The sequence below is a fragment of the Juglans regia genome, chromosome 2 (assembly GCF_001411555.2).
Source record: "Juglans regia cultivar Chandler chromosome 2, Walnut 2.0, whole genome shotgun sequence".
NCBI lineage: Eukaryota > Viridiplantae > Streptophyta > Magnoliopsida > Fagales > Juglandaceae > Juglans > Juglans regia.
The window spans coordinates 29731897-29757745 of NC_049902.1; the positions used below are offsets into that span (position 1 = coordinate 29731897).

The window sequence follows — 25849 nt, forward strand, 5'->3', positions numbered from 1 at the left end:
CTATTTCACTGGCATTTCTCTGTTTCACACAAGACAGTGGCCTTTCAGCGTACGGTTGGGTCCAAACAGAAAATTCTATAATTTTTGTCTATAATATGTGGCCTAAATATTTCTTACAATTTGTTCGGGACAGGTTGTACGATCAAGGGTGTAATCGGCCTGGATAATAGGTCGGTCCATTTGTTCGATTCGATTCATGAACTTTTTTTTACTCTTTTTTTTAACAAAAAAATTAATTAAATTAATAAAATTAAAATTAAATAATCTTTTTAATATTTTATATATAATTAATAAATATTAATAAAACTATTCGTTCGAATCGATTTTTTCGATTTGGACCGATAATCTTACACCCCGAACATGACATATGCATCCTGCGATATAGACATAGTATATTTATCTATCTTTCAATTATAAACTGTGTTTAAGATAAATAATTTAGTTAAAAAAGATTATATAAAAATAAATTAATAAATTGATATAGATCGATGTAGTACGTTAGATTGTAAAGTTAATTATAATATATATCTAAACATCACATGAAAGAGCATCGATTTATGAGTTTATTTTTATTAATCTATTTATGTATGTAATAGCACTTCTATGTAATTAAATAATAATAATCAAATATTTTTTCCCTCCATTTGATAATTAAAAAAATTAAATATTTTTGTGCTCCACATGAATAGCGTTTATATATATATATATGCTGTATGAGCTAATCTTAATCATCATACCATTCTTTGTATCCTATAGGCCCCAGAGGTTGAAATCTTCCAAATCCAATAATTTTTCTTTCTTTTATCCATTAGCTCAGCTAAATCAAAACAAGAAGTGTCAGTTCATATATGATTATAACATCATTTCCTACGAGTTGTTAGGCTCTAATTTATTTGGAATAAACTTTATATGATATTCTGACAAATGTCAACATGAATCTTTTATTACAAGAAATCCGATGCAATTAATTAAATATATTTTTTGTAAATTTTTTTTTTAAAATATATTTAACATTTTAAATACGTGTTGTTGTGGCAAGACAAGTAGCCATGTGGCAGAGTTGTCTGCAAAGACATTAATTCAAGTTTTTTTTTTTTTTTTGACCATGTCATGGAACGAGTACTTGGTCAAACCTGGCATATTATAGTGTCAATTTCCGAACCGATTGATTGGGCAGATTCATTCCTGAGTCCTGACTTTACATCTTTTGGTTGTTGTTTTATGAATTCTGACTTTTGAATGCCCCCCAATAAGGAAAATAAAAATAACATCATCGTCTTAACGAAATTTGATACGATACGAACTCAAAAACACGAACACACGAATTAACCAATCACATTAATTCCTGCAATTTCTTATCCATTCTACTTTTCTCCAAAAGAAAAATCATCATTTTCGTCTTGACTGGATCATTCAGCCCCTTCCCTAAAATACCTATGGAATCTCCGATTACAATTTTTTTTTTTTTTTAATTTCTTTTGGCACAAACCTTTTACACATGAAAAGCATCCTTCGCAAATTCCAACTTATCTACTTTTCCATCATCGTGAAATACGCTTTTATCTGGTCTAGTTTTAGAAAAGTATATATAGATTAAGTCATTATTTATTTTCATATTTTATATTTATAATTTTTTATAAGATATAGAAATATTTTTTATAAAATGTAAAATATAAGATGATGAATTGTGACTGATGAAAAGAATTTTTCATAATTTATTATTTATTGAAATAGTTTTAAAATGTTTACACATTTTCTTTTAAATATGGATAAATTTGAGATTAATTTTAAAAAAAGCTTCTTAATAATAAAATTATTTTTTATTTAAATAAAATAGATAAAAATTACACATCTTACGTAGCATCATCTTTATTTATTTTTGCTCAGCGGTTGCGGCACGGATTGATTGATCTCCGGGTTTTTTTTTCCGTGTTCTTTTGGGTTTTGGATGTTCAGTGACTATTCAAGGTTGGGCCTGCCATGTGAACCCAAGGGACCTAACACGGACTTCTGTACACGTTCAGCACTTTTGGGCTGGGTTCAATCATTATCTAGCCTAGTACTCGAGTCTCAAACCACGCTTAAAACTTCTAACGCATGAATACAGAGCTCAAAGTTGGGATAAAAATAATTCTAGGAGTCATGTTATTTAAAAGTTTGTTATATAATACACATTTTTTGTAAGAAGGATTATATTCATAGGAAAAAATATATATATTAATACTTTCTTTTATAAGTTGATTTAACGGGTTTCTATTGGCTAATTCGTCAGTAGTATGCTTGATGGGTCAATATAAAGAATCAAAACTGCTATGGACAGTCGCCTTATGTAAGCGGCGTGCAAACGGCTTTAAAAAATAATAATAATAAATATAAAAGAAAAAAAGACCAAAATAAAAATAGAAAAGAAACACAGAGAGTGAGAAGAAAGACATCAGCTCTTCGTGTGAGTCTTGGTCATCATTTGTGTCTCTCAAATTTCTCAGAGTTCGTCTCGTCTAGGTCTTCTTGTAGATGAAAAAGGTAGCTCGCCTGTATCTTCTTCGTGCCTGTGCATGATGGAGTCATGACCAAGCCAAGGTGGGAGGTTGGGTTCGCATAACAACAGCAACAACAAGTGGAGTTTAATGTCACTGCTTTGCAGACTGAAATAGCTCTATAAAGAGATTAGACGAGTGAAAAAAATAGAAGGAAAAAAAAAGGATGGGTAAAGTTGTTTGATTGACTAAGGGGAGATGTAAATTAAAACCCAACTCAAGAGAGAGAGATTAAGGAGAATGAGTTCTTTGTTTCTCTTGCACACTTCTCATTTGTCCACGCAACTTCATTTTTTTAATCTAAATCTTCTTATTACTAGGTACTTTTCCCCTTATTTGATTGACCAGAGAATTTGCTGATTCATCATAACTTCTTATGCTTTTGTAGATGGCAGTGATCTAATAAAATTTGTCTTTATCATGCTTTATCTTCTTGTTTTCAATGATAAAATAGTGTGAAGTTGCAAAGTATAATGTTAGAACTGATTGCGAAATGGAGAGGGAAAGGGAGATGACCCTAGGGTTACGAAAACGAAATGGAGAGGGATTTCATGAAACACACCGTTTTATTCCTAAAAGAAACACAAATGAAGCACAATCGTTTTATTAAATGACATGGTCACCACGTCAACGTTTATATGCCGATTGTGCTTTGGCCGCTTGCATCCAACGTTTTTCATAAATAATTGTAAACAGATTTTATTGTAATTGTAGATACTTATACGAATCTAACAAGTGACAATTAGAATTGATAACTTTTTTCCTAACTTGTAAACTTGAATACAAACTTAAATGAATTAGGGTGAAACTATTCAACCCATTAAATTAAATGAATTGTGATAGAGTTATGAAAAATGATATTTGTAATTATAAAATGCGTAAGGAGTACGCATGTCGTACAATCCATGACTACATATAATATTATTCTAGAGTTAATGATCAACTTCTCAAATTCCAATTGACACTGACAACATGAATTGTAGTATTAATATCATTTATAAGTGGCAAAAAGCCATGTTGTTATTCTAAGTGCTATAATCTAATTAGATATAGGGAAATGGAGATACAAGGGGCATTGAATCTGTAATATTCCACGGGACATATTTCCTTTCATGTGGTCCACGAATAATCCCTCTCACAAGGCTCATCAAGTTGGGTAGAATAATAAAAGTAAAGATCTCAGGTTTCATATTCCTTAATTCTAGATTTTGATTCCGGAAAAGTCGATCCATGAATGGTAAAAATATGCGAGACATCAAACACAATCTAAAACTGCCACGTAATATGTTTTCCGGTAGGAGTGTGCGGCCAGAATTTATTGTTACTGGGCAAGACATTGACAACAATTTCAACAACACCCATCAATTTGCATTTGAAGTTGTGGATATTGACATCAGAACCCTCCGTGTGTGGACCTAAAAAAGAAGGCACCAGATTAGCCACAATTTTGGGGCCCTTTAGGCTTTTCCAGTTCAATTGGATAAACCTTGAAGTCGTAAACACCACAACACCATCCTGTTATCCAAGACAAATCAATGCCCAGTGCACAAATGGCTCGTCTTCCACAGGATTAGTCGAATCCTGTCGTGTTCGAGGCCAACAAGATGAAAAGGAAGGGTGAAAGAAAAATAAATTATTATCTTTTGTTTTTTAAAAAAATTTATTCATCATCTTATATGATATTAGATGATAAATTTATAAAAAAAATATAATAAATAGTTTCTAATCATTTAATACTATATCATAAAATAATGAGAAAATTATAAAAATTAAAATGATAAGTAGCATTACTTCTATTTTTAAGTCTCATTTCCATGCAATTTTTTTTTTTAAATATTTTTATGACTACTACCTCTAAATGGCTGCAATTTTCCCAAGTTGTCACGAGAAATTTAAAAGAAAATATCGACATAAAATTCAAGAAATTATATGGATTTAAGTTGGGATTAATTTTTTTGAAAATTTCTGAAATTGAAAATTTAATTTCAATTGATTTTCTGTAAATATAAATATATAAATTTAATTATTCTAATCGCATTAATTGATATCTTGCATTTGAATCATTTTTTATTTATTAAAAAAAAGAATATTATTCTTTAATCTTTGGTTTTATGAAATTGCAAAATCTAATATAAATTATAACATTTTTTCCCACTCGTTTGATTGGTAAAAGAAAATTATATATATCATATTATCATTTTATATTTATCTCACATATAATGTAATATATTTATTATTATTAAATAATATGTTATATATCATTTAATACGATCGAAATAGGAAATGACAAGACAAGGAGAGTAACATCTGATTTTGCCTTCGCTTCTCTAACTAAACAAAACAGAAACGCTCCCGTCCCTCGGAGCGCGTACCCTCCGAGTATGCGTACTCGCTCTCACGGCTAAACGACGTCGTCGATCGCCAGAACCGGTCAACGGAGACATTTTGAACGCGAACCCTAGGGTTTTTCTCAGCGATGGCGTCGGAAGACGTGGTGGGGAAGACGACTAGTGACTCGGCGGTGTCGACGATCGTGAACCTTGCGGAGGAGGCGAAGCTCGCGAGTGAAGGGGTCAAGGCGCCGAGCCACGCCTTGCTCAGCATCTGCAAGTCACTGGTCGCCGGAGGAGTTGCCGGTGGAGTGTGAGTTTTCTCCTTTTCTCTGTTTGGTTTCTGTGATTGTACTGGACCCTCCTCTTTTATTTTTTTCCTTTTTCTTTTTGTGTGCGAATCATTTCTCCTTGATTTTTGCTTTTGCTTTTGTTTTTCGTTTATCTTATTATCGTTGTTTTTCGTACATCTGACTCTATAAATAGGAACATACAAATTTTCGTTTGGAAACATTTTTGGTTTCGTTTTAGGTTATTTGTGTGTCTATTTGCAATGAACTTTGAGGTTACGTTTTATATATTTGTCTTTCTTTAAGACGTGTTTGTGCTCGAGGTGATATTCAAATACAGTGACGATTTTTTCTTTTTTAAGTATGGTTTTTCCTCTTGAAAATTTGATGTCTATCTCGCATTTCCGTGTTGTTCAATTTAGCAAATTGGGGTGTTTTTAGAAATTGTCACTTTTAGAGATGCATGGGTTATTCGCTCTCTTTTTTATTTAAAAAAACCGTTTACATGCGCCCGATAAGTTTGGAACTCATGAATTTGACCCTGTTCATACAGGGGCCAAGGATGGCTTTTGTGCTGACAAGTTCCTCATATTGTTTTTAAGTCTTCAAATATATAGTGATGGGACTGGTAGTTAAGTCAAATCTACTGGGCTTAAGGAATCAAGATACTGTCTGTTCTCCACGATAAAATTTTGAAGCATTGATGAAATTGGCTCTGTTTTGGGAGCAAACATATAGGTTATGGAAAGTGGACAGAAGATGTGAGGGATTAACATGTGACATTCCCATGTTTGGTATGCGAGAAAGCTTTTAGTCATTGTAATTGGAAAAAATTATCTAGGACTTTATGCCTTGTTTTAGTAAGGTTTCCTGTTGAAAGCATGGTTTTTCTATGTATCAGAATGTGATTCTCATTTGAGGTGCTTGGAATGGAATAGAAAATGTTTTACCTGAACCCATGAATACTATCACTAAAACTATTGTTATCAGTAGGGCTAGAGACAAAATTTTCTTGCTGTTTGCTTTCTTGGGAAGCTTTTTTACTCTATATTTTTATACGTGAAACATTTCTCATATACTTTCTACTGCAGCTCACGAACTGCTGTTGCTCCACTAGAAAGATTAAAAATTTTGCTCCAGGTAGTTTCTTCTTCATCACCTAGACTTTTGCTTGGGTTTCCTAACTTCTTTTACCGAGCAGTTATGATATCATGATTAATTATATATTTTTGAGAGTGAGAGAGAGAGAGAGAGAGAGAGAGAGTGTGCGTGTGTGCGCTATTATTGTTCATGATTCTTAGATTGAATCAGGGAGATGCTTTACTTTTGGACATTTGATATTTGATTGTCTCTTTATCTGGAATGGATAATTTTTGGAATATGCAGGTTCAAAACCCTCATAGTATCAAATACAACGGAACAGTTCAAGGGTTGAAATATATATGGAAAACAGAGGGAATAAGAGGATTGTTCAAAGGGAATGGAACTAATTGTGCTCGTATTGTCCCAAACTCAGCAGTCAAGTTCTTCAGCTATGAGCAAGCATCTCGGTACATTTCTGCCCTTACACCCCCTTACTGGCTCATTGATTCTCAGTGATATTTGTTTATGTATCCCAATAATTATTCTGTCATTTGTTCACCTGTAAACAGGGGTATTTTATGGCTTTATCGACAACAACCTGGAAATGGTATGACCATCCTTTTTTCTTGTGTTACTTTTAAAAAATGATACTTCTCTTTTCTTCTATTTCTTCTTCTGGTTAATTTTGCCTAATCTATCCTTATGATCAATAAAAATTTATTTACCGATCAAAATTATTTTTTGTCTATTCTATCCTACAATGGTTACTGTTCTGTTGTTTAATCTCTATCTCTCTCTCTCTCCCCATTCTCTTTCTCCCTTTTTTTGAGGTTAGAATGGGGGTTGTATAGAGATAGATGATAATGATGAACTTGAATGGTTAAAGTTACATTTCTTCATCACTTAATGCAGAAGAGGCTCAGCTTACTCCTGTGTTACGACTTGGAGCTGGTGCATGTGCCGGAATTATTGCCATGTCGGCAACTTACCCAATGGACATGGTACGAGGTCGACTAACTGTACAGGTATTGTCTGGAGTCTTAGTTTGGGATTTCTATGCAACTGGATTTTCTAGGTAATTGGCTTTTCTAAGTACTCTTTGTAGACTGACTATTGGGCCAGCTTTTCAATCTATTCACTCTAATGGCTCAACTGTGTGTGTTTTACTTATAAAAAAACTGTGTGCGTTTTTTTTTTACAGACAGAAAATTCGCCTCGCCAGTATAAGGGAATCTTCCATGCTCTTTCTACGGTCCTTCGGGAAGAAGGCCCTCGGGCTCTTTATAGAGGCTGGTTACCTTCTGTCATAGGAGTTGTGAGTAAACACTTCTTTTTTACTTATAAAAAAGAAGTAAATACTTCTTTTGCCTTTTGAAGCTCCTATGCTGCTAACTATTGAATATTATCCTTTATTAGCTCATTAATCATTCACTGCATGCTTTTTTAGTGAGGTCTGCACCCAGATTCTGGCCAACAAAAGCTCTGGCCAGATTTGATCTTATACTTAATAAAAAGGACTAGCCCATGTAACATTGGTTACTTATCAGAAGTCCCACTTGGCAAGGAACCAATGTAGGACTTGGCACTTAATGCATCTGTATCATGGTTTATTCACTTCTTTCATTCATTCTTCATCCACTCAACATTGGACATAGCGAGGCGTTGTAATTATTGTACAGCCCAGTCCCATATCGGGTGGAAGAAGTATGATAGGTGAATGAGCATGATAAAGGTGCATTGAGTGTTAAGTCTCACATTGGTTTCTTAACAGGTGGAATAGGCGCTATAATGATCCCAATGAGCTCCAACTGCTACTATGACTTGTTATTTTGGAGTATAAGATTGGATGTGACTTGGGATTTCATTTGGTCGTTACATATGAAAGCTGACCTACTAACACCATATGAAGTTAGACGCTTAATGTGATATGGGGCCTGAGGACTTTGTTGGAGATTTGATTGAAGCAGATCATAATGCTCCATTACGTACCACGTTGAGCAGGAGAAATATGATAGCGGTGAATGAGTATGATTAGGGTGCATTATTACTTAGAAAAAAGGGATGCATTAAATGCTATGTCCAACATTGATCCCTTTCCAAGTGTAAGCGGACTTTAAAATGATTCCAAGGAGTTCCAATTATAACTTGACCAATCCTTTCAAAGTGTAATACTAGACATGGGTTGAGCTTTTCTTGAGGCATTACATAAATGCATGTAACTTTTTTGGATGAGACATGAGCATGGTGTACATATAATACCATATGTTTACACTCTTTTATATTTGAAGAAGATTTTGACTCCTTTGTATGAGAAACAGCACATTTTTCTAATTAATAAAAGAAATAGGGAAAATAATTACCATGTGGTCTTTATGCAGATTCCATATGTGGGTCTTAACTTTGCTGTGTATGAATCTTTGAAAGACTGGTTGATTACAAGTAGACCTTTTGGACTGGTTAAGGACTCTGAGCTGAGTGTGACAACAAGACTTGCATGTGGTGCTGCTGCTGGAACTGTTGGCCAGACAGTTGCTTACCCACTTGATGTCATTCGACGAAGAATGCAGATGGTGGGATGGAAAGATGCTGCGTCGGTCGTGACTGGTGATGGGAGGAACAAGGGAGCCCATGAATATACTGGTATGGTTGATGCATTCAGGAAAACAGTTCGGCACGAAGGAATTGGAGCGTTGTACAAGGGTTTGGTCCCCAATTCAGTGAAGGTAGTATAATTTATCATTCCATGTTCTACTTCATTTCACCTATTAACCCATCTGTTACTAGCTACCGCCTTTGTTTTCTGTCCCTTTTTTTTTTTTTTTTTTGTCTTTGAAGGAGGTTTATATTATCTTTTTTCTGGATGAAATCCTTTCTGTTTTTAAATCTAATAGATATTGACCTGTTTTAGCTCTATTTTTTTTTTTCCATTTTAAAGTAAATGCAGAGTTAGTTTTGTATAGGAGATTATTGTATCAATTTATGTTTAGAATATGAATGGAATTATTCAATATTGTTAACCTTTTGTGTCACTGTTATTTTCTTTAGGTGGTCCCATCCATCGCAATTGCATTCGTTACATATGAGGTGGTTAAGGACATTCTTGGAGTTGAGATGAGGATATCCGACTAAGGCAAGAGGAACTTCAAGCTGTTTGTTCAACTATTGTGCTAATTTTGCAAGCAAGCGGAGATGATTATTAGGAGAAGGTATATGCCTGGACTTACGTATTTTCCAGTTAGGAGGAATCTTAGAACTAGAAACCCACCTTTAGTATCGTATCGATATTCCTTACCATCTAGACCCATTTCTTTCTATCCAACCCAACCTTAGTTGTTAGCATTCATATTTTTATGCCATGGCAATAAGTTTGGTGCACTAGATGCATTCCTATGTCTTCCCAGAGAAGTCAAGTGATTCGCTACACTGTTGTATCTGTGGTAACTGTTTTACAAAATAGAATTGCCGCCATAGGTCGTTTGGTTTTTACTTCCTTCCCTTTTATATATATATATGGTCTTATACTCACAATTACTTATCTTGTATGTTCTCTCACTTGGTTATGTCAATTAGTGATTGTGTGTAATATAATGGATTTGCTTGTAACTTATGTTCCTCTTTTTTTTTTTTTTTGGTGGGGGCGGGAGAATTTTCACTTCTTTGTTGTTCGATATGCTTGCAATCCGATTCTAGTGGGTTTCTGCCTTCATGCTTCTGTGGTTAACATGAAGCTGGATTCCCCGACCAATTTGGAAGTCTGAACTGCAACTTGGGGCATCAGATAAGGAAAGAGGGCTGCATACACATTAATGCAATTTGAAGCTCAGATTTCTGAACAAATTATGTAGGAACTAGTTTTTTTTTTTTTTTTTGAAACATCAAATTTCATTCACAAACATTATGGCCTTCAGCCATTACATAGTTGAGATCAGGAACAGACACAACATTATCAGGGCTTACAACATTGACATTAAAATGTACAAGACCAGGAACAGACATTGCCAAACTTGAATTTACAACATTTACATCAGACTGTACTATAGCTATTCCACTTTCACAAAAACCTGATCTTTGTTTTTCAGCCATAACCTGAGCACTAATAACTGGGTTGATACAGTCAATATCCATAATTTCACAATTTTGATGAAGTGCTTTCTTTGATGGCTGGTGAGCCTCCTGATTAGCATTCCTTTTGACATGTGATATCTTCCAACTAATACCTGCCAAGATCGAGTGCACATCTTCCACAAGGCTTTGAAGCAAACCATTGTTCTGAATATTCTGTTTTACTGCATTATGTAGGAACTAGTTGTGAGGAAGCCTCGCCCCTAGAAAATTATATGCAGAAAACTTTGATAATGCCGGGGGGGTTGTCTTAGCTATTGTTTTGAAAGATCGTCGTTCCTGGGGAAGAAGTCATCTAGCGTCACCTAAGCTCTTTCCCGGCGGTCATCTCCAAGCAAAAGACTCGAGTTTAAACGGCCTTTATGAGCTGTCAAGATTCAATTAAATCCCACGTCTCATCTCCTCGATATAACAAGTTGAACAAAGGGGTAATTGGTATGTACGTACAATGTGAATTGATGAATAAGGAAAGCTAAGTTTGGCAAACCAAATTTCGTATAAAATGCTGATATTTTAGAATTAAGCATCGCGTAAAATGTTTTAACAACCCAATTGCCTGCCTGCCTGCCTCTCAGGATTAAATAAAAAAGGAAAGAAAAAGAATCAATAGAAACAATAATGGGTGCAAAAACTGAAATGGACATACACATACATGTAGAATAATCGGACAATTAGCGTGTCCTCTGCCCTCTGACAGTCACCTTTGAGAGCATTTCCTTGAGATAATCAGACCGACTGCTGTGATAATCGATCCACACGCACAGCTGCCTTATGGCCTCCCTCTTCTCCTCCCCAAGACCCAACATTCCATCGTCCTTTTCTTTCATCAAGTGTTCTAACTCTGCGACCGTCTTCTCAAGCTGTTTTAATGCTTTGCTCATATTCTCTTTCTCTATTTCTTCCCTCCTTGCCTTGACCTCTAACTTCTCAACCCTCTCTCTAAATGACGATTCCTTGTCTTTCTCATCTTGTAGCTGCTCTACTAGATGGTGTATCTCCTTCTTTAGTTGCTCTTTCTCCTTGTTAGTCTCCATGACCCAGTTCTTCGCAATTTGAAGCTCATTTGATATTTCCAACATACAATTCTCATATTTTTTGTAGTCTTCTTCAAATTTTAGGATCACCGTTTCCAGTCCTGTCAAGGTACTGTTCACACTCTCAGAGATGTCCGTAATCATCCTTCGATGAGCTTCATTGTTGCTAGTAATTATTCCAGTCAATGTATCTATTCTTTCTTCAAGTGCTCTCTGTTCTTGCTGGAACTTCAATTCTATAATTCTAAAAGCTTCTTCCTTTTCAGTTAGTAACTGTTCGGTGACCCGGAGCTTCTGGTTTGACAGGCGGAGCTTAACTTCAATTGTACGGACATTCTCAACTAAAGAACTATGTTCATCTTCTTTTAATTCTAGATCTCTTCTTAGTTCTTCAGCCACTTCTTCCAATTCAGCTACCATCTGATCTTTGGATTCAATGATCTTACGGAATTTCTCTGCTGTTTCCTCAATCTTCTTCTCTGCAACTCCAAGATTTAACTTGCATACCTGAAGCTGACCTTTGAGCTGTTCATATTCCTCATTTAGTTTGTGGTATGCATCCTCCTGTTCTCTCAGCATTCTCTGATGAATGGTGATCTTGCTTGTTAACTCAATTTTTTGATTCTCCATTTGGGCCAGACTTTCTGAAAGTTCCTGTTTCTCTCTTTCAAACTGCAACTCTATCTCATTTTTCTGGGTTTTGAAGGATTCCAACTCCTGTTGTAGATTGCTAATCTTTGCCTCAAAGGTCATTATTTGAGCAGTAGTTTCATTCTCTCCACTTTTAAGTTTTTCCTGCAGAGCAGAGAACTCGAACCCTCTATCTGCCACTGTTTTCTCCAGTTCAAATATCTTGTCCCGTAGCCCCCGCTTCTCCTCTGTCCATTGAATATTCTCGAGTTCTTTAGCGCCAAGCTGCTCTTCAAGTTCACTTTTCTGTCTGCGGATAGTGTCCACCACAGATTCAAGATTCTTTACTTGCACTTCTAAACTTTCTTTCTCTTGTAAAACTCCATGTTGGGCCAGAGTCTTGCTTGCTATCTCCTCTTTCAGATTTTCTACATGAATCAGATATTCTGAATTTTCTTTAGTTTTTTTCTCAAGTTGTACTTCCAACTCGCTTTTCTCGCTATGTAGGGTCTCCAGTTTCTGCTGCAATTCATTGACCTCATCCCTTAAGCCCTTTACTTGAGATGATGCTTCATCACTTGTACATACAATCTGTTCTTCCAATTTACCTTTCTGAGAACGTAAAAAATCTAAGTCCACCAGCAGATTATTGATCTCTGCCGTCAATTCAGTTATTCTAGACAGAGATTCATTCTTGTTCTCCTCAATTTCCCTCATGAGAGCAGATATCTCATCTTCTCTGTCCTTTGACATGATTTCAAATTCTGAAACTTGGGCTTGCAGTTCTATATTTTGTTCTCCCAGTTCTCTTACTTCAGCTGCTTTACTCTCTAACTGCACTTCCATCTCTCTTTTCTGGTTTTGCAATAATTCCAGTTCTAGTCCCAGGCCTTTAACATGACCCTCCAATCCCTTTATTCGACTTGATGATTCGTTCTCATGCACCCCTTGCCTCTCGGTGAGAATTGAAAATTCTCTTTCCCTCTCGCCTAAATTCTCCTTTAACTGACTTGATTCGGTCATGAGTCCCTGTATTAGGTTCTGTGCCTGCTGAACCTCATTTGAAATATCTGAGACTTTCATAGTCAGAGATTTATTATCTTCCTCAGTGGCTTTCAGAGCCTGGCTTAAATCTGAAACTGTCTGTTCGGCAGATACCAGCTGCTGCTTTATATTGCCAAAATCAGTTTCTTTAATTTCAATCTGCACTTCCATATTGCTTTTCTGGGATCGCAATGACTCCAGCTCTTGTTCCAGGTCTTTTACTTGTGCCTCTAGCCCATTTACTCGAGTAGATGAGTCCTTCTCATGTGCCTCCTGCATATACTTGAGATTTGAAAGTTCCTTTTCCCTCTCACCCAATTTCTCCTTAAACTGAATTGATTCAGCTGCTTTACTCTCTAATTGCACCTCCATCTCTCTTTTCTGGTTTTGCAACAATTCCAGTTCTAGTTCCAGGCCTTTAACATGACCCTCCAATCCCTTTATTCGACCTGATGATTCGTTCTCATGCACCCCTTGCCTCTCAGTGAGAATTGAAAATTCTCTTTCCCTCTCCCCTAAATTCTCCTTTAACTGACTTGATTCGGTCAAGAGTCCCTGTATTAGGTTCTGTGCCTGCTGAACCTCATTTGAAATATCTGAGACTTTCATAGTCAGAGATTTATTATCTTCCTCAGTGGCTTTCAGAGCCTGGCTTAAATCTGAAACTGTCTGTTCGGCAGATACCAGCTGCTGCTTTATATTGCCAAAATCAGTTTCTTTAATTTCAATCTGCACTTCCATATTGCTTTTCTGGGATCGCAATGACTCCAGCTCTTGTTCCAGGTCTTTTACTTGTGCCTCTAGCCCATTTACTCGAGTAGATGAGTCCTTCTCATGTGCCTCCTGCATATACTTGAGATTTGAAAGTTCCTTTTCCCTCTCACCCAATTTCTCCTTAAACTGACTTGATTCAGCTGCTTTACTCTCTAACTGCACTTCCATCTCTCTTTTCTGGTTTTGCAACAATTCCAGTTCTAGTTCCAGGCCTTTAACATGACCCTCCAATCTCTTTATTCGATCTGATGATTCGTTCTCTTGCACCCCTTGCCTCTCGGTGAGAATTGAAAATTCTCTTTCCCTCTCACCTAAATTCTCCTTTAACTGACTTGATTCGGTCAAGAGTCCCTGTATTTGGTTCTGTGCCTGCTGAACCTCATTTGAAATATCTGAGACTTTCATAGTCAGAGATTTATTATCTTCCTCAGTGGCTTTCAGAGCCTGGCTTAAATCTGAAACTGTCTGTTCGGCAGATACCAGCTGCTGCTTTATATTGCCAAAATCTGTTTCTTTAATTTCAATCTGCACTTCCATATTGCTTTTCTGGGATCGCAATGACTCCAGCTCTTGTTCCAGGTCTTTTACTTGTGCCTCTAGCCCATTTACTCGAGTAGATGAGTCCTTCTCATGTGCCTCCTGCATATACTTGAGATTTGAAAGTTCCTTTTCCCTCTCACCCAATTTCTCCTTAAACTGACTTGATTCAGCTGCTTTACTCTCTAACTGCACTTCCATCTCTCTTTTCTGGTTTTGCAACAATTCCAGTTCTAGTTCCAGGCCTTTAACATGACCCTCCAATCTCTTTATTCGATCTGATGATTCGTTCTCTTGCACCCCTTGCCTCTCAGTGAGAATTGAAAATTCTCTTTCCCTCTCACCTAAATTCTCCTTTAACTGACTTGATTCGGTCATGAGTCCCTGTATTAGGTTCTGTGCCTGCTGAACCTCATTTGAAATATCTGAGACTTTCATAGTCAGAGATTTATTATCTTCCTCAGTGGCTTTCAGAGCCTGGCTTAAATCTGAAATTGTCTGTTCGGCAGATACCAGCTGCTGCATTATATTGCCATAATCAGTTTCTTTAATTTCAATCTGCACTTCCATATTGCTTTTCTGGGATCGCAATGACTCCAGCTCTTGTTCCAGGTCTTTTACTTGTGCCTCTAGCCCATTTACTCGAGTAGATGAGTCCTTCTCATGTGCCTCCTGCATATACTTGACATTTGAAAGTTCCTTTTCCCTCTCACCCAATTTCTCCTTAAACTGACTTGATTCAGCTGTGAGTTCTTGTATCGTGTTCTGTGCCTGCTGAATCTCATTCAAGATTTCTGATATTTTCAAGCTGAGAGATTTGTTCTCTTCCTTGGAAGTTTCCAGGTTATGGCTTAAATCAGACACATGCTGCTCTGCAGATTCCAGCTGCTCTTTCATATTGGAAACTTCCAATCTGACAGCTTCTACCTCTTGCTCCAGGTTTACTTTTTCATCTTTCAGCTGATCAACCATTGTTCTTAAGCCTTCTGTAATTTTCTCTCCCTCTTCAATCCTTTTTATGGCAGTCTCTTTCTCAATGATCAAACTATCTCTCTCTCTATTCAATTCTGCTTGTACCTTACCAGCAGCCTCCAGTTCTTTTTTCAATTCACTATTCTCAATCATAAGTTTTGACTTTTCAAAGTCCAAACTTTCACTGTTAGTCTTCATATCTGCAATGGTTTTGTCTGCTTCTTGTATCTTACTCAAAGCAGTGAGATATTCCAAATTTAGACCTTCCTTTTCTTCATTCTTAGCTGTCAACTTCCTCTCCATATCAGCAACTTCTCGACGTGCTGTTTCAAGTTCTTGCTTAATGCTATCACTAGCTTTCTGAATTTCACTTCCCACTTGTCCATTCTTACTGCCCCTGTCCTTTGAAGAATAACCCGAGTCCGAGTCTGAGCTAGATGAAGAACCATTCTCTTTTCCCTCTCCATTAATTTTGTTCCTTAGCTCTCCTGTTAGATGATCGTATTGTGCATAGAGTGACTGGTACTGTTTGTGGAAATCATCAATTAGTTGAGCAACTACTTCATTTTTGGAGCTTTCTGGGGTACCATCTCCTTCTTCAGGATCTGGGTCTTTTATAAGCTTCAGGATCTTTTTCACATTGTCCTCAATTTCTGCAAAAATCAGGAAACTTCTCAATGTTCTATTTGATCATCAATCAAAGGTTATATATAAGGGACAGGCCATAGCTTAAGATACAAAAGCAGAACATGTAAATCCTGCCAGTTGCTGCCATAAATTTGATAGTGTACTCCATAATACCATTTCACAAGCTTGAATCTATGAATTAATGTTTTCTTGATATAGACAATCACCTATTTTAGCCCCTTTCAGTTTTTCATCATTCTCTGAATCAATGTGACTCCCAAATAAGGACTTTATAGAATCTCTGAAGCGATGCTTTGTCATCTCTTCTTCAGAATTTCAAATCTACTTATCAAGTAGTCCTCAAGATGAGGTGGACTCTGTCTTGATTTACGCAGCTCAAAATCTGAGAAAACAGAAGAAATCTGGCATGTAAAGCATAATGATTTCAACATGCTAAGATATTCTAGATGGTGAGCTTGTATAGATTGTCATAAGATGAAGTTCAGCTTCCGAGCAAGATGGAACACAATAGATACGCATAAAAAAATCAAACAATAAATTTCCAATGTTGTTATCATACCCTGGCATTGCAGTCAATAGGCATGATTGGTACTATCATTCGGACAACAATGTATCCCCATCCACAGTTCGCACAATACTCATTCAGTGCTAAACCGCTGAAAAAATATTCTCTCAAGTTCTTGCTCGAACTTAAGGGTTTTTTTATATGTCTATCTCTCTTCTATTTGAGGTTTTAAAAACCTTAAGTTTGGACAAGAACTTGAGGGTACCTTAATACTAAATTGTTAGAATTTTAAATTTGAGAAACAAAGTATGATGGGTCATTCCTTCACTTATGAGTTGTAAAAAGGGTCGCTCTTTATTGTAAGCGCAAATCCTTAATTGAAATCTCCATGCAATTAGGACATAATTCCTAAATGAAAATTTTATACTATAAATGTCCTGGAATCTACTCAGCATGTCTATTGATCCACATTTTAAGCCCATAAATATTAAGAAATTGATGATGATACCCTTCCACCTCATTTATTACTAATTGACTACTCATCTTTTTTTTTTTTTTTGTTCGTTTTGCTATTTGAATCGTAGAACATAACCTTCTTGCATAATCTATAAAAAAATAAATTCAATCAACTAACGTAATCATGTAATTTAATTAAAAATAAATTCATTTTATAAAAATTGACTTAAATGGCAAAAGAAGATCAATTTTAAGTCATTTAAGTCAATTTTTATAAATTTAATTTATTTTTAATTAAATTACATGATTATGTTGGTTGATTGAATTTATTTTCTACTAGATTATGCAAGAAAGTCATGTTCTGAGATTTTTAGTCCAGATTCAAAGAGCAAAAAGGAAAAAAAATAGTTAAATAGTAAAATAGTAGTAAATGAGTTAGTGTGACATTCCAATCCAGTGAAACTGATATCAATTTCAGCTGCTGAAATTAAATGATCATTAGTACATTGGGTCCTCGAATCTATAGGCGGTACGGGGGGAACCATAGCCGTTAAACTATATATATTGGGCCCAACTTAATTATTCTTCAATTAATGATAATTGCGCTGAAGGCTGATGCTTTTTTAGACCAACACACCCATCTAGAACGAAAGAGAGGGTGAAAATAAAAAAAAAACCAATTTATTTATTAAGCCTAAGTTTGGATTGAGAATTAATCTCAACCCATCTCATCATTATAATTTTTATATAAAATATAATAAACAATTTAAAATTTTCAAATTTTAAAATAATAATAATATTAAAAAATAATATTATAATAATATTTTACTTAATTTTCAACTTTCATTAAAATTCATCTCATCTCAACTTTCTATCAAAACCTAACCTAAACATGAAGTAGCATTGTGATTTCCGAATCAAAACTATGCAAAACACCCACATTCAAAATCTTGTTTGTTCATATAGATTAATTAATCAACGAACCATTTCCAAACTTGTTATCGGCATTAACCGTGTTTAAACATCGTATGTGGAGACGATATTAATGATCTGGCGCCAGCTCAGCAAATTCCAGAGGAATCCCCAGGAAAGCCAAATCTGGATTCAGATGAAAAGACAGCCACTCTCGCTACCATGTCCCTCAATTTGCTCATTTGGTGTCTTTAGTGAAAATTTTATTTTATTTTTATTTTTTTAAATATTTAAAAAAATATTAATATATTAATAATTACTTTTTTAATTAAAAAAATTAAATACATAAACGATCAAATTGAAAAAAAGCATATTAACATTATTCTGCAAGAAAGTGAGCTGTTTTTTTGTTAGCATTCTTCCCGTTCACATTTTGGATAATAATTAATTATTGCTGATCTAAAACCACTAAAAACATCTAAATCCAAAAAGATCGGTTAGGGCAAAAATATCTGACTTTAGGAAAAATAGTAACGTTAGTTATAAGTACTAAATCGTGAATTCTTTTATAAAAAAAGTAGATTTCATTAAAAAAAAAAAAACGAAAAAAATCACCCCGACAGAGCAAAACGAGAAATAATTTTAAATTTATAACAGTAGGTTCCTAAATTCCTAAATTTGTTCACTATAGTAGTTCCCCAAAACCTATTTATATTAATATTTTATTAATCCTCAAAAAACCATTTGATTAATCCTCAATCAATTTTTATGAATACAAATAAACTAAATTGTGATTAAAAGAGCAAGTCCACTTATTTATACGCTAATATATGACCATTTGGAAAAGTTCAAAAATCTGGCCATTAAAAAAGAAAAAAGAAGAAGACAAATTGTTAAGAGTTGAAAACATGACAGTTAGGAAAAATTTTAAAAAAATGTCAGATTTTTTTGCAATTAAAATTTGAAAAAATATTATGTACGAGATTTTGTGATTTTTTCTAAAACCTTGGAAAAATAGGTTTTTTTAATAATATTATTATTACAAAATTACAATTTCGAAAATATTACCGTTTGCAAAAGATAAATGTTTAAAGTTTTTCTATAATTTTCGTTAGAGATGAATGGTCAAAAAGCAAATAAATGAATAGTTAAAAATGTGAAAATAAATAAATTAAAAAATTAAAAATAAATTATTTAATAGAATAAAAAATAAATAATAGAATGTACGAAGTTTTGGAAACGAGAGTGGTTAAAATTAAAAAGAAAAATGATTCTTGAATAAAATTTGACAGAAAACTTTAGAGAGACTAATCTGAGTGCTCTTGACGGAAAGCGGTAGCAGTTTCCTATATCGTAATAAGTTAATAACAGTAACCGATTCATCATCCCCTACAAGTTACCACGCAAAGTCAGATATGACTCACCCAACTACAGTTCTTTCACTTTCCCTTTAGCTCTTCCTCTTCCAGCTTCTTATTCCGGCAACTCAAATCTTCATCGAGCTGAAAAGATCAAGAAACAGATAAGCGAATAAATCAACGAATCAAGAGCAAACTATGTAAGTTAAGTAGGAAACAATAATTAATACCTCTCAAAATTTTGAGTTAACTCGGTAAATTGTTTTGAATTTCGGAATTACAAACAATATATTAAGATTTAAATTCAAATGATCCGAAAGATGAAAGGGATTCGGGACTTCGAATAGAAGTTAGAAAAAATACGATCTTAAGACAGTTCGTTAATAGCGATCAGGATTAAACTCGTATCAGATGCGAGACTATATCCCAATAAGGACTCGAAAAAATGCGAGCTCAAACCAAACACTCAAGAAAAAACGCCAAGTCATGCAAATTCAAGCATGGAATAGTGAATACCGTACACGAACTTGATCCTAGCAAAATTTAAAAGCCAGAGAAGAAAGAAAGCGAACGGAAAACCAGGGAGGGGATTTAAAAACGAGAATCCGGAAATTTCACCGGAATTCAAGTAGTACAAAGGCCAATTTCCTATTGCTAAGTTCAACTCGAAGATCGAAACTTTAGTTGACAAACTATGAATTAAGAACAGGAAAAAAAGGAAGAAGAGAGAGAGAGACGCAGATTAAATCAAAGAACGAAAGATTACCTGACAGTCTGAGAGGAAATCCTCAAACCGACGATCGAACTCAGGGGAAACGAGAAACAAGAAGGAAGCTCTCCTATGAGAGAGAGAGATACATATAATAATTTTTTCTAATTTTTTCAAAATTGTTTTTGAGTTGTCTGGTTTGGATTTGAGCGCACAAAGAGGCTGCTACAGCATTTGTAGCTTCAAATTTCAGAAGCTGGAATCTTTGGAGCTTCCTTTTATATATTTGCCCTTTGGCTCTACTTCTATAACATCAGTGCCATCAGTCCTTCAACTAATAACCGACGCATGGTTTAGGTAGGGTTGGCAAATGTGTTTTCGGCTCGTGTTGGTATCGTATCAAGTTGAATATTCGATTGTCAATTTAAATTTGATTTGTTAAGTTAAATGTATTAAATTTTTAAATTTTAACTCAATTCATTTAAATAACGGATTATGTCGTGTCACCCATTTTAATCTATTTAATAATATTAATTATAAATATATTAATACGATACAACTCATTTAAATCTATTTGTTTCATGTAAATGAATTGAATTAAAATGTATAATTCATTTAACTTGATTAACATAATTTATATAAAAGTTAAAGTCTATATTTATTAATAACCACAATATCTTAAAAAATATATCAATATTTTTTTAATTTTAACATAAAAACTAGGGCTGCAAATGGTCCGGTCCGACGATGGACCGAATATTTTCAGTCTATCATTTTTCCAGACCGGACTGGACTAAACACCCAAAGGGACTAGACCAAACCGATAGGTCCAGTCGGTTCGGCTTAATTAAGTGACTTATTAATGTAGATTATGTAACAAATTCAATAAAAAAATATTTTATATGGTCAATGATAATAAATTAGATGAAAATTACATTATTAATTTATATAATTACTATATAATTAACTAATTTATATTATATATTAGTTAATTCATATAATATTAACAAGTGTTAGTAACATATTTAAAATTTTCTATTGTTAATAATGATAAGTTAGATGAAGATATATATATAAAATATTGTTAATTTATAGAATATTAACAAGTATTAATAATATATTTAAAAATTTATATTGTTAATTTTACAATTATTATATATAAAAAATATATAATTTTTTTTATTTTTCATTCAGTCCGGTCCAGTCCGAAAAAATCCTGGACCATGGATCGGACCGAAACTTTTCGATCCTTTAAAATGTAGACCGGACCGGACCGGTCTAAGTCTCGGTCCAGTCCAGTCCGGTCCGGACCGAAACGGTCGGTCCGTTCGGACCGTTTATCACCCCTAATAAAAACCAATATTACAAACCATACAATAACAAATATGAGCATAGATCTAAAATTATAATCTCAATAATAAAAATAAAAAAAATATATACATATTGAGAAATATTAATATTACAGCTTAACAATAATAAAATTTTAATTTTGAAATAAATTATAAACTGTTCAAAACATGTTGATTTCGTATTAAGCAGGTTGACCTGTTATCGACCCGTCTATAAATAGTATCTTAACGGGTCAACCCGTTTTGACCCGAACCCATTAACATCAAACTCACTAATTTCATGTCATGTTCTTGTTGGGTTCACGAGTCGTGTCACATATTGTCACCTCTAGACTTATGCTTCATTTGGTTCCATAGATTATATAAAATGAGATCAAAATTGAAAATTGAATAAAATATTGTTAGAATATAAATTTCTAATATTATTTTTCCTTTAAATTTTAAAAAAATTAAATTATTTATTATATTTTATATAAAAATTTAAAAAATTTATAACAATTAGATAATAAGAGATGAATTAAGATGAGATAATTTGTAATAAACACGTTTCTTAAGATTTAACCGTTATTGTTAATTACATTTTTACCTTCTCATAAATTCTGGAATTTTAATTGCTTTTACTAGAAAAATGTTTTTCTTTGTTTTGAAATAAACAACGTAACAATTACTATGATTTAATAGTCTATAAAAAAATCTTACGCAATTAAATTTATAGATTAACATGAATTTATGAACTCGTCAAACTATAAAAGAAATTTGATGTCTGGTGATGTACATCAATTAACACCATTTTTATTTTTATTTTAATAACTTAATAAATCGTGGGAGAAAAACATGGGATATGTTATTTTTGCTTTAAAAATCTCACGACCCATTTTATGTGGTGGCATGAAACCCGGTTCCCGCCTTCCGTTGTTGGTCGTGTCCAAAATGGGAGCTTCGAATTGGCTGCAACCAGTGCAGAGAATGTGAATGTACCAAGTCTCCATGCTTCCAGGGTTTTTTGTCTGCTCTAACGTAGCTAATTAGAGGAATCTCAATAACTTCTTTATCTCATCTTATAATTTTTTTAAATTTTCATACAAAACATAATAAATAATTCAACTTTTTTAAATATTAAAATAATAATAATATTTTAAACTTTAATCGAAAAAAAATTCTCATCTCATTATCTAAACCTATCATAAAATGACTTTTGTTGGACCCATAATAGGCAAAGAAGTAGTCACCGGCGACTAAAGACCACGGTCGTGCGAGAGCTGCATGACGGGAGATGATTAGGAGAGGTTTGGATTTGAAACTCACATCAATCCACCTCAACTTATCTCAACTCATTATTACAATTTTTTCAAATTTTTACACAAAATATAATAAACAATTCAACTTTTTTAAATCTCAAAATAAATTTCTTAAATTCTCATATAAAATATAATAAATAATGTAATTTTTATTATACTATTTATAAACTATCTTAACTTATCTCTGAATCTAAATCTATAGTAAGATTAGTTAAATGCATCGTATGAATTCAAATGTAAAAGTCAACTATCATAGATTCATATATCATATCCATATAATATCGAAAATCTGCAAAGATATGCCCCAAAAGGACGTAATCAACATGAAAACTTAATAAACCGTATCACGATGAGACTTGGATATAAAGACAAATTTGAACTAGATATCCATGTCGGATAAATGCCATTAACGATTGAATCATATAAGAGAGAGTAACATACCAAAACAGGACATACCCAAGCACAAGTCTTACCATATCGAGTCAATCTAACCTTTATAAATAATTTGTTGGGGTATATGTGGAGACTGGTTTGGAGCTAAAAAAGGTGTTTGCTAAAGTTGGCTAGACTGTTGGCTCGAGCCAAGGTTCGCTCGACATCGCTCGACGGACCGCTAGAGCAAAGGCAAGTCAGAGAGGTTCGCTCGAGTCTCGCTCGAGCGGAGGTTCGCTCAACATCGCTCGACGGACCGCTAGAGCAAAGGCAAGTCAGAGAGGTTCGCTCGAGTCTCGCTCGACACGAGCGAGACTCGAGCGAGACACAAACCCTAGTGTTCGCTTGACACTCCGCTCGAGCCAATATTCATTTGGCTGTTCGCTCGAGTCGCGCTCGACAGTCCGCTCAAGCAAAGTACGCAGTTTTTGCCAATTAGGGTTTCCAGCGTCACTCACTATATATATGTCATATTAGAGTTGTGTTGTACGGCTATAAGCATATTTTGAGGGAGAATAATTGTCTTGTGAGTGCATATTGTGTGAGAGAGCAAAAAGCCCTAAATAGTGTGAGTTGAGATTGAGTGATTGTAATCTCCTCTGGTTAATAAGATTTCTGCAGCTTCTATAGACGTAGGCAATTTGCCGAACCACGTAAATAATGTGTCGTGTTTTTTATTGTGTTGCTTTTACTTTATTTGTCATCGTTAGTGTGTGTCCTTTGCATAGGATTTCACAACATAACCAACCAGGTTCGCATCATATATGAATTCTTCTTGGGTTATAGAAATAACACAATCTATCACTAACTTTAGGTATCAAAAGCATTCTCCATTAGATAACCCTGAATCCTTTTAGGTTAAGGGTTGTTAGAGTGCACCATAAGCATACTGAAAATTGCATTAACAACTTGTAGTGTGCAGAGTTAAAAATATATGACTTGTAATTTTTTTATTAAATTTAATTGTAAAATTACTAGTCTTATATAAAAGTTAAGTCAATGAGAAATAATGAGTTTAAAAATAGTAATTGTAGCTCTCATCCAACAATTACAAAAATCACTTTAACGCTAAAGTCAAATTATAAGTATGGACCAAGAAATCTTCTATTCATAGATTGCTAAATTTTATATATCTCAAAAGTTTAATCGAATTAAATATTGTTGATAAGTGGCTTGATTTTTGTTAAAAAAACACTTCTACAGATTATTCCCTCGTGTGGTGACTTTGCTGCTGATAGGTGGCTTGGTGTTCTTTGTGTAATTGTCGTATTTACTTTTGTTTTGCTTTCACTATTTCACTTTAATTTAGTCACTGATAACCAGTTAATCTCAACAAATTAGTATCAAAGCGTCAGGTTCTGTGCGAGATCTTGAGGATGGCTATGACAAAGTTTGAAGTGAAAAAATTTGACAGTGAGAACAGTTTTAGTCTATGACGCATCAAGATAAAGGCTATGTTACGACAATAAGACTTGGTAAAGGTCTTCAATGAGAAGGTGTCGGATGAATCTTCTACACTGACGAAGGAAGATGAAGAGAAATCACATAGTGTTATTCTATTGTCTCTCTCTGATGGAGTATTGTGAGAGGTCGCTGATGAAGAGTCTATCACTTGTCTTTGGAAGAAACTCGAGAGTATGTACATGAAAAAGTCACTCATCAACCTTTTGTATTTGAAGAAACGATTATACACTTTCAAGATGAGGGAAGATACTCCTATTTTCAATCATTTAGATGAATTTTAAAAAATCATTATGGATCTGAGGAATATTGATATTAAGCTTGATGATGAAGATTAAGCCTTAATTATTTTGTATTTGCTACCCATGTCGTTTGATAATTTTATGAATCCAATGATATATGGTAGATATACTATTTCCTTGACAGATGTGAAATTTGCTTTGAATTATAAGGAATTGAGAACTAAGTTGAATGTGAAGGGCACTGATAATAAAGTCAGTGGTTTATTTGTTAAGGGTTCCTCTAACAGAGGTAAATCCAATGAGAGGGGTTCAAAGAAGAACATGGGTAAATCCAGGGGCAGTTCACAGTCAAAGTTTAATAAGAAAAATATTAAATGTCATTATTGTCATAAGTTCGATCATTACAAAAATGAGTGTCCTAGACTAAAAAATAAGGAGAGAGGAACTAGTTCATCTGATGTCGTTAGCGTTGCTGATGAAAAGTCTAATGGCTCAGATATTGTCTTAGTAATTAGCGACTTTAATAGTCGCTTTGGTGACAAGTGGGTTATGGACTCAGGATCTACTTTTCATATGTGTCTCAATAATGATTGGTTAATTACCTATGAGCCAGTCAACGGCAGTTCCATTTTGATGAGGAATGATATGACTCGCAAAATTGTTGTGATTGGTTCAGTTAGGATTAAGATGTTTGATGAGATTTTCAAGACATTTTCTAATGTCCAGCATATCCTAGATTTAAAGAAAAATATTATTTCATTGGGCACTCTTGATTCTCTGAGTTTCTAGTACACCGGTAAATGTGGAGTTATTAGAGTCAATAAAGGCTCCATGATTGTAATGAAATGAGATAAGACAAATGATTTTTATTTCCTTTAGGGCAGCACAATGACAGATGCAGCTACAATGTCTGTTTCAGATGATCTAAACTCAAACATTACCCGTTTGTGATGCATGAGTTTATGTCATATGAGTGAAAATGGGAAGTCTATTTAGAGTAAGCAGAGTTTGTTTTGTGATTAAAAAATAGGAAAACTTGAATGTTGTGAACATTGTGTTTTTTAGAAACAATGCATGATTCAGTTTACTATAGGAGTTCACAAAACTAAAAGTATTGTGGACTATA

General features: G+C 34.3%; 2 protein-coding genes across 3 annotated transcripts; one reads left to right on the forward strand and one right to left on the reverse strand.

The window, feature by feature from the left end:
• The first annotated feature begins 4820 nt into the window (after positions 1-4820).
• On the forward strand, positions 4821-9828 carry LOC108987147 (mitochondrial adenine nucleotide transporter ADNT1-like). The gene is made up of 8 exons (XM_018960014.2): positions 4821-5180; positions 6249-6297; positions 6544-6707; positions 6810-6847; positions 7153-7265; positions 7442-7555; positions 8619-8963; positions 9286-9828. The coding sequence occupies exons 1-8, from the start codon at positions 5014-5016 to the stop codon at positions 9367-9369; spliced, it is 1074 nt and encodes a 357-aa protein (XP_018815559.1). The 5' UTR covers positions 4821-5013; the 3' UTR covers positions 9370-9828.
• A 275-nt stretch (positions 9829-10103) lies between these two features.
• On the reverse strand, positions 10104-20137 carry LOC108987143 (COP1-interactive protein 1-like). 2 transcript variants are annotated; one of them, XM_018960006.2, is made up of 5 exons: positions 19999-20137; positions 19299-19376; positions 16208-16383; positions 11015-16006; positions 10104-10729 (listed from the first exon to the last, which is right to left on the reverse strand). In XM_018960006.2, the coding sequence occupies exons 3-4, from the start codon at positions 16299-16301 to the stop codon at positions 11034-11036; spliced, it is 5067 nt and encodes a 1688-aa protein (XP_018815551.2). In that variant the 5' UTR covers positions 16302-16383; positions 19299-19376; positions 19999-20137; the 3' UTR covers positions 10104-10729; positions 11015-11033. The 2 variants fall into 2 exon arrangements, with proteins under 2 accessions (XP_018815551.2, XP_018815550.2); XM_018960005.2 differs by lacking the exon at positions 10104-10729 and having other exon boundaries at positions 10854-16006.
• Positions 20138-25849: the final 5712 nt, after the last annotated feature.

Excerpts from the sequence above, each read along its gene's own strand:
- LOC108987143 (XM_018960006.2), bottom strand. The coding sequence starts at position 16,301 with ATGACAAAGCATCGCTTCAGAGATTCTATAAAGTCCTTATTTGGGAGT. Across the intron at positions 16,007-16,207 it reads ACTGAAAGGGGCTAAAATAG|AAATTGAGGACAATGTGAAA; the intron begins GTGATTGTCTAT and ends TGATTTTTGCAG.
- LOC108987147 (XM_018960014.2), top strand. The coding sequence starts at position 5,014 with ATGGCGTCGGAAGACGTGGTGGGGAAGACGACTAGTGACTCGGCGGTG. Across the intron at positions 6,708-6,809 it reads AGCTATGAGCAAGCATCTCG|GGGTATTTTATGGCTTTATC; the intron begins GTACATTTCTGC and ends ACCTGTAAACAG. Across the intron at positions 6,848-7,152 it reads TCGACAACAACCTGGAAATG|AAGAGGCTCAGCTTACTCCT; the intron begins GTATGACCATCC and ends CACTTAATGCAG.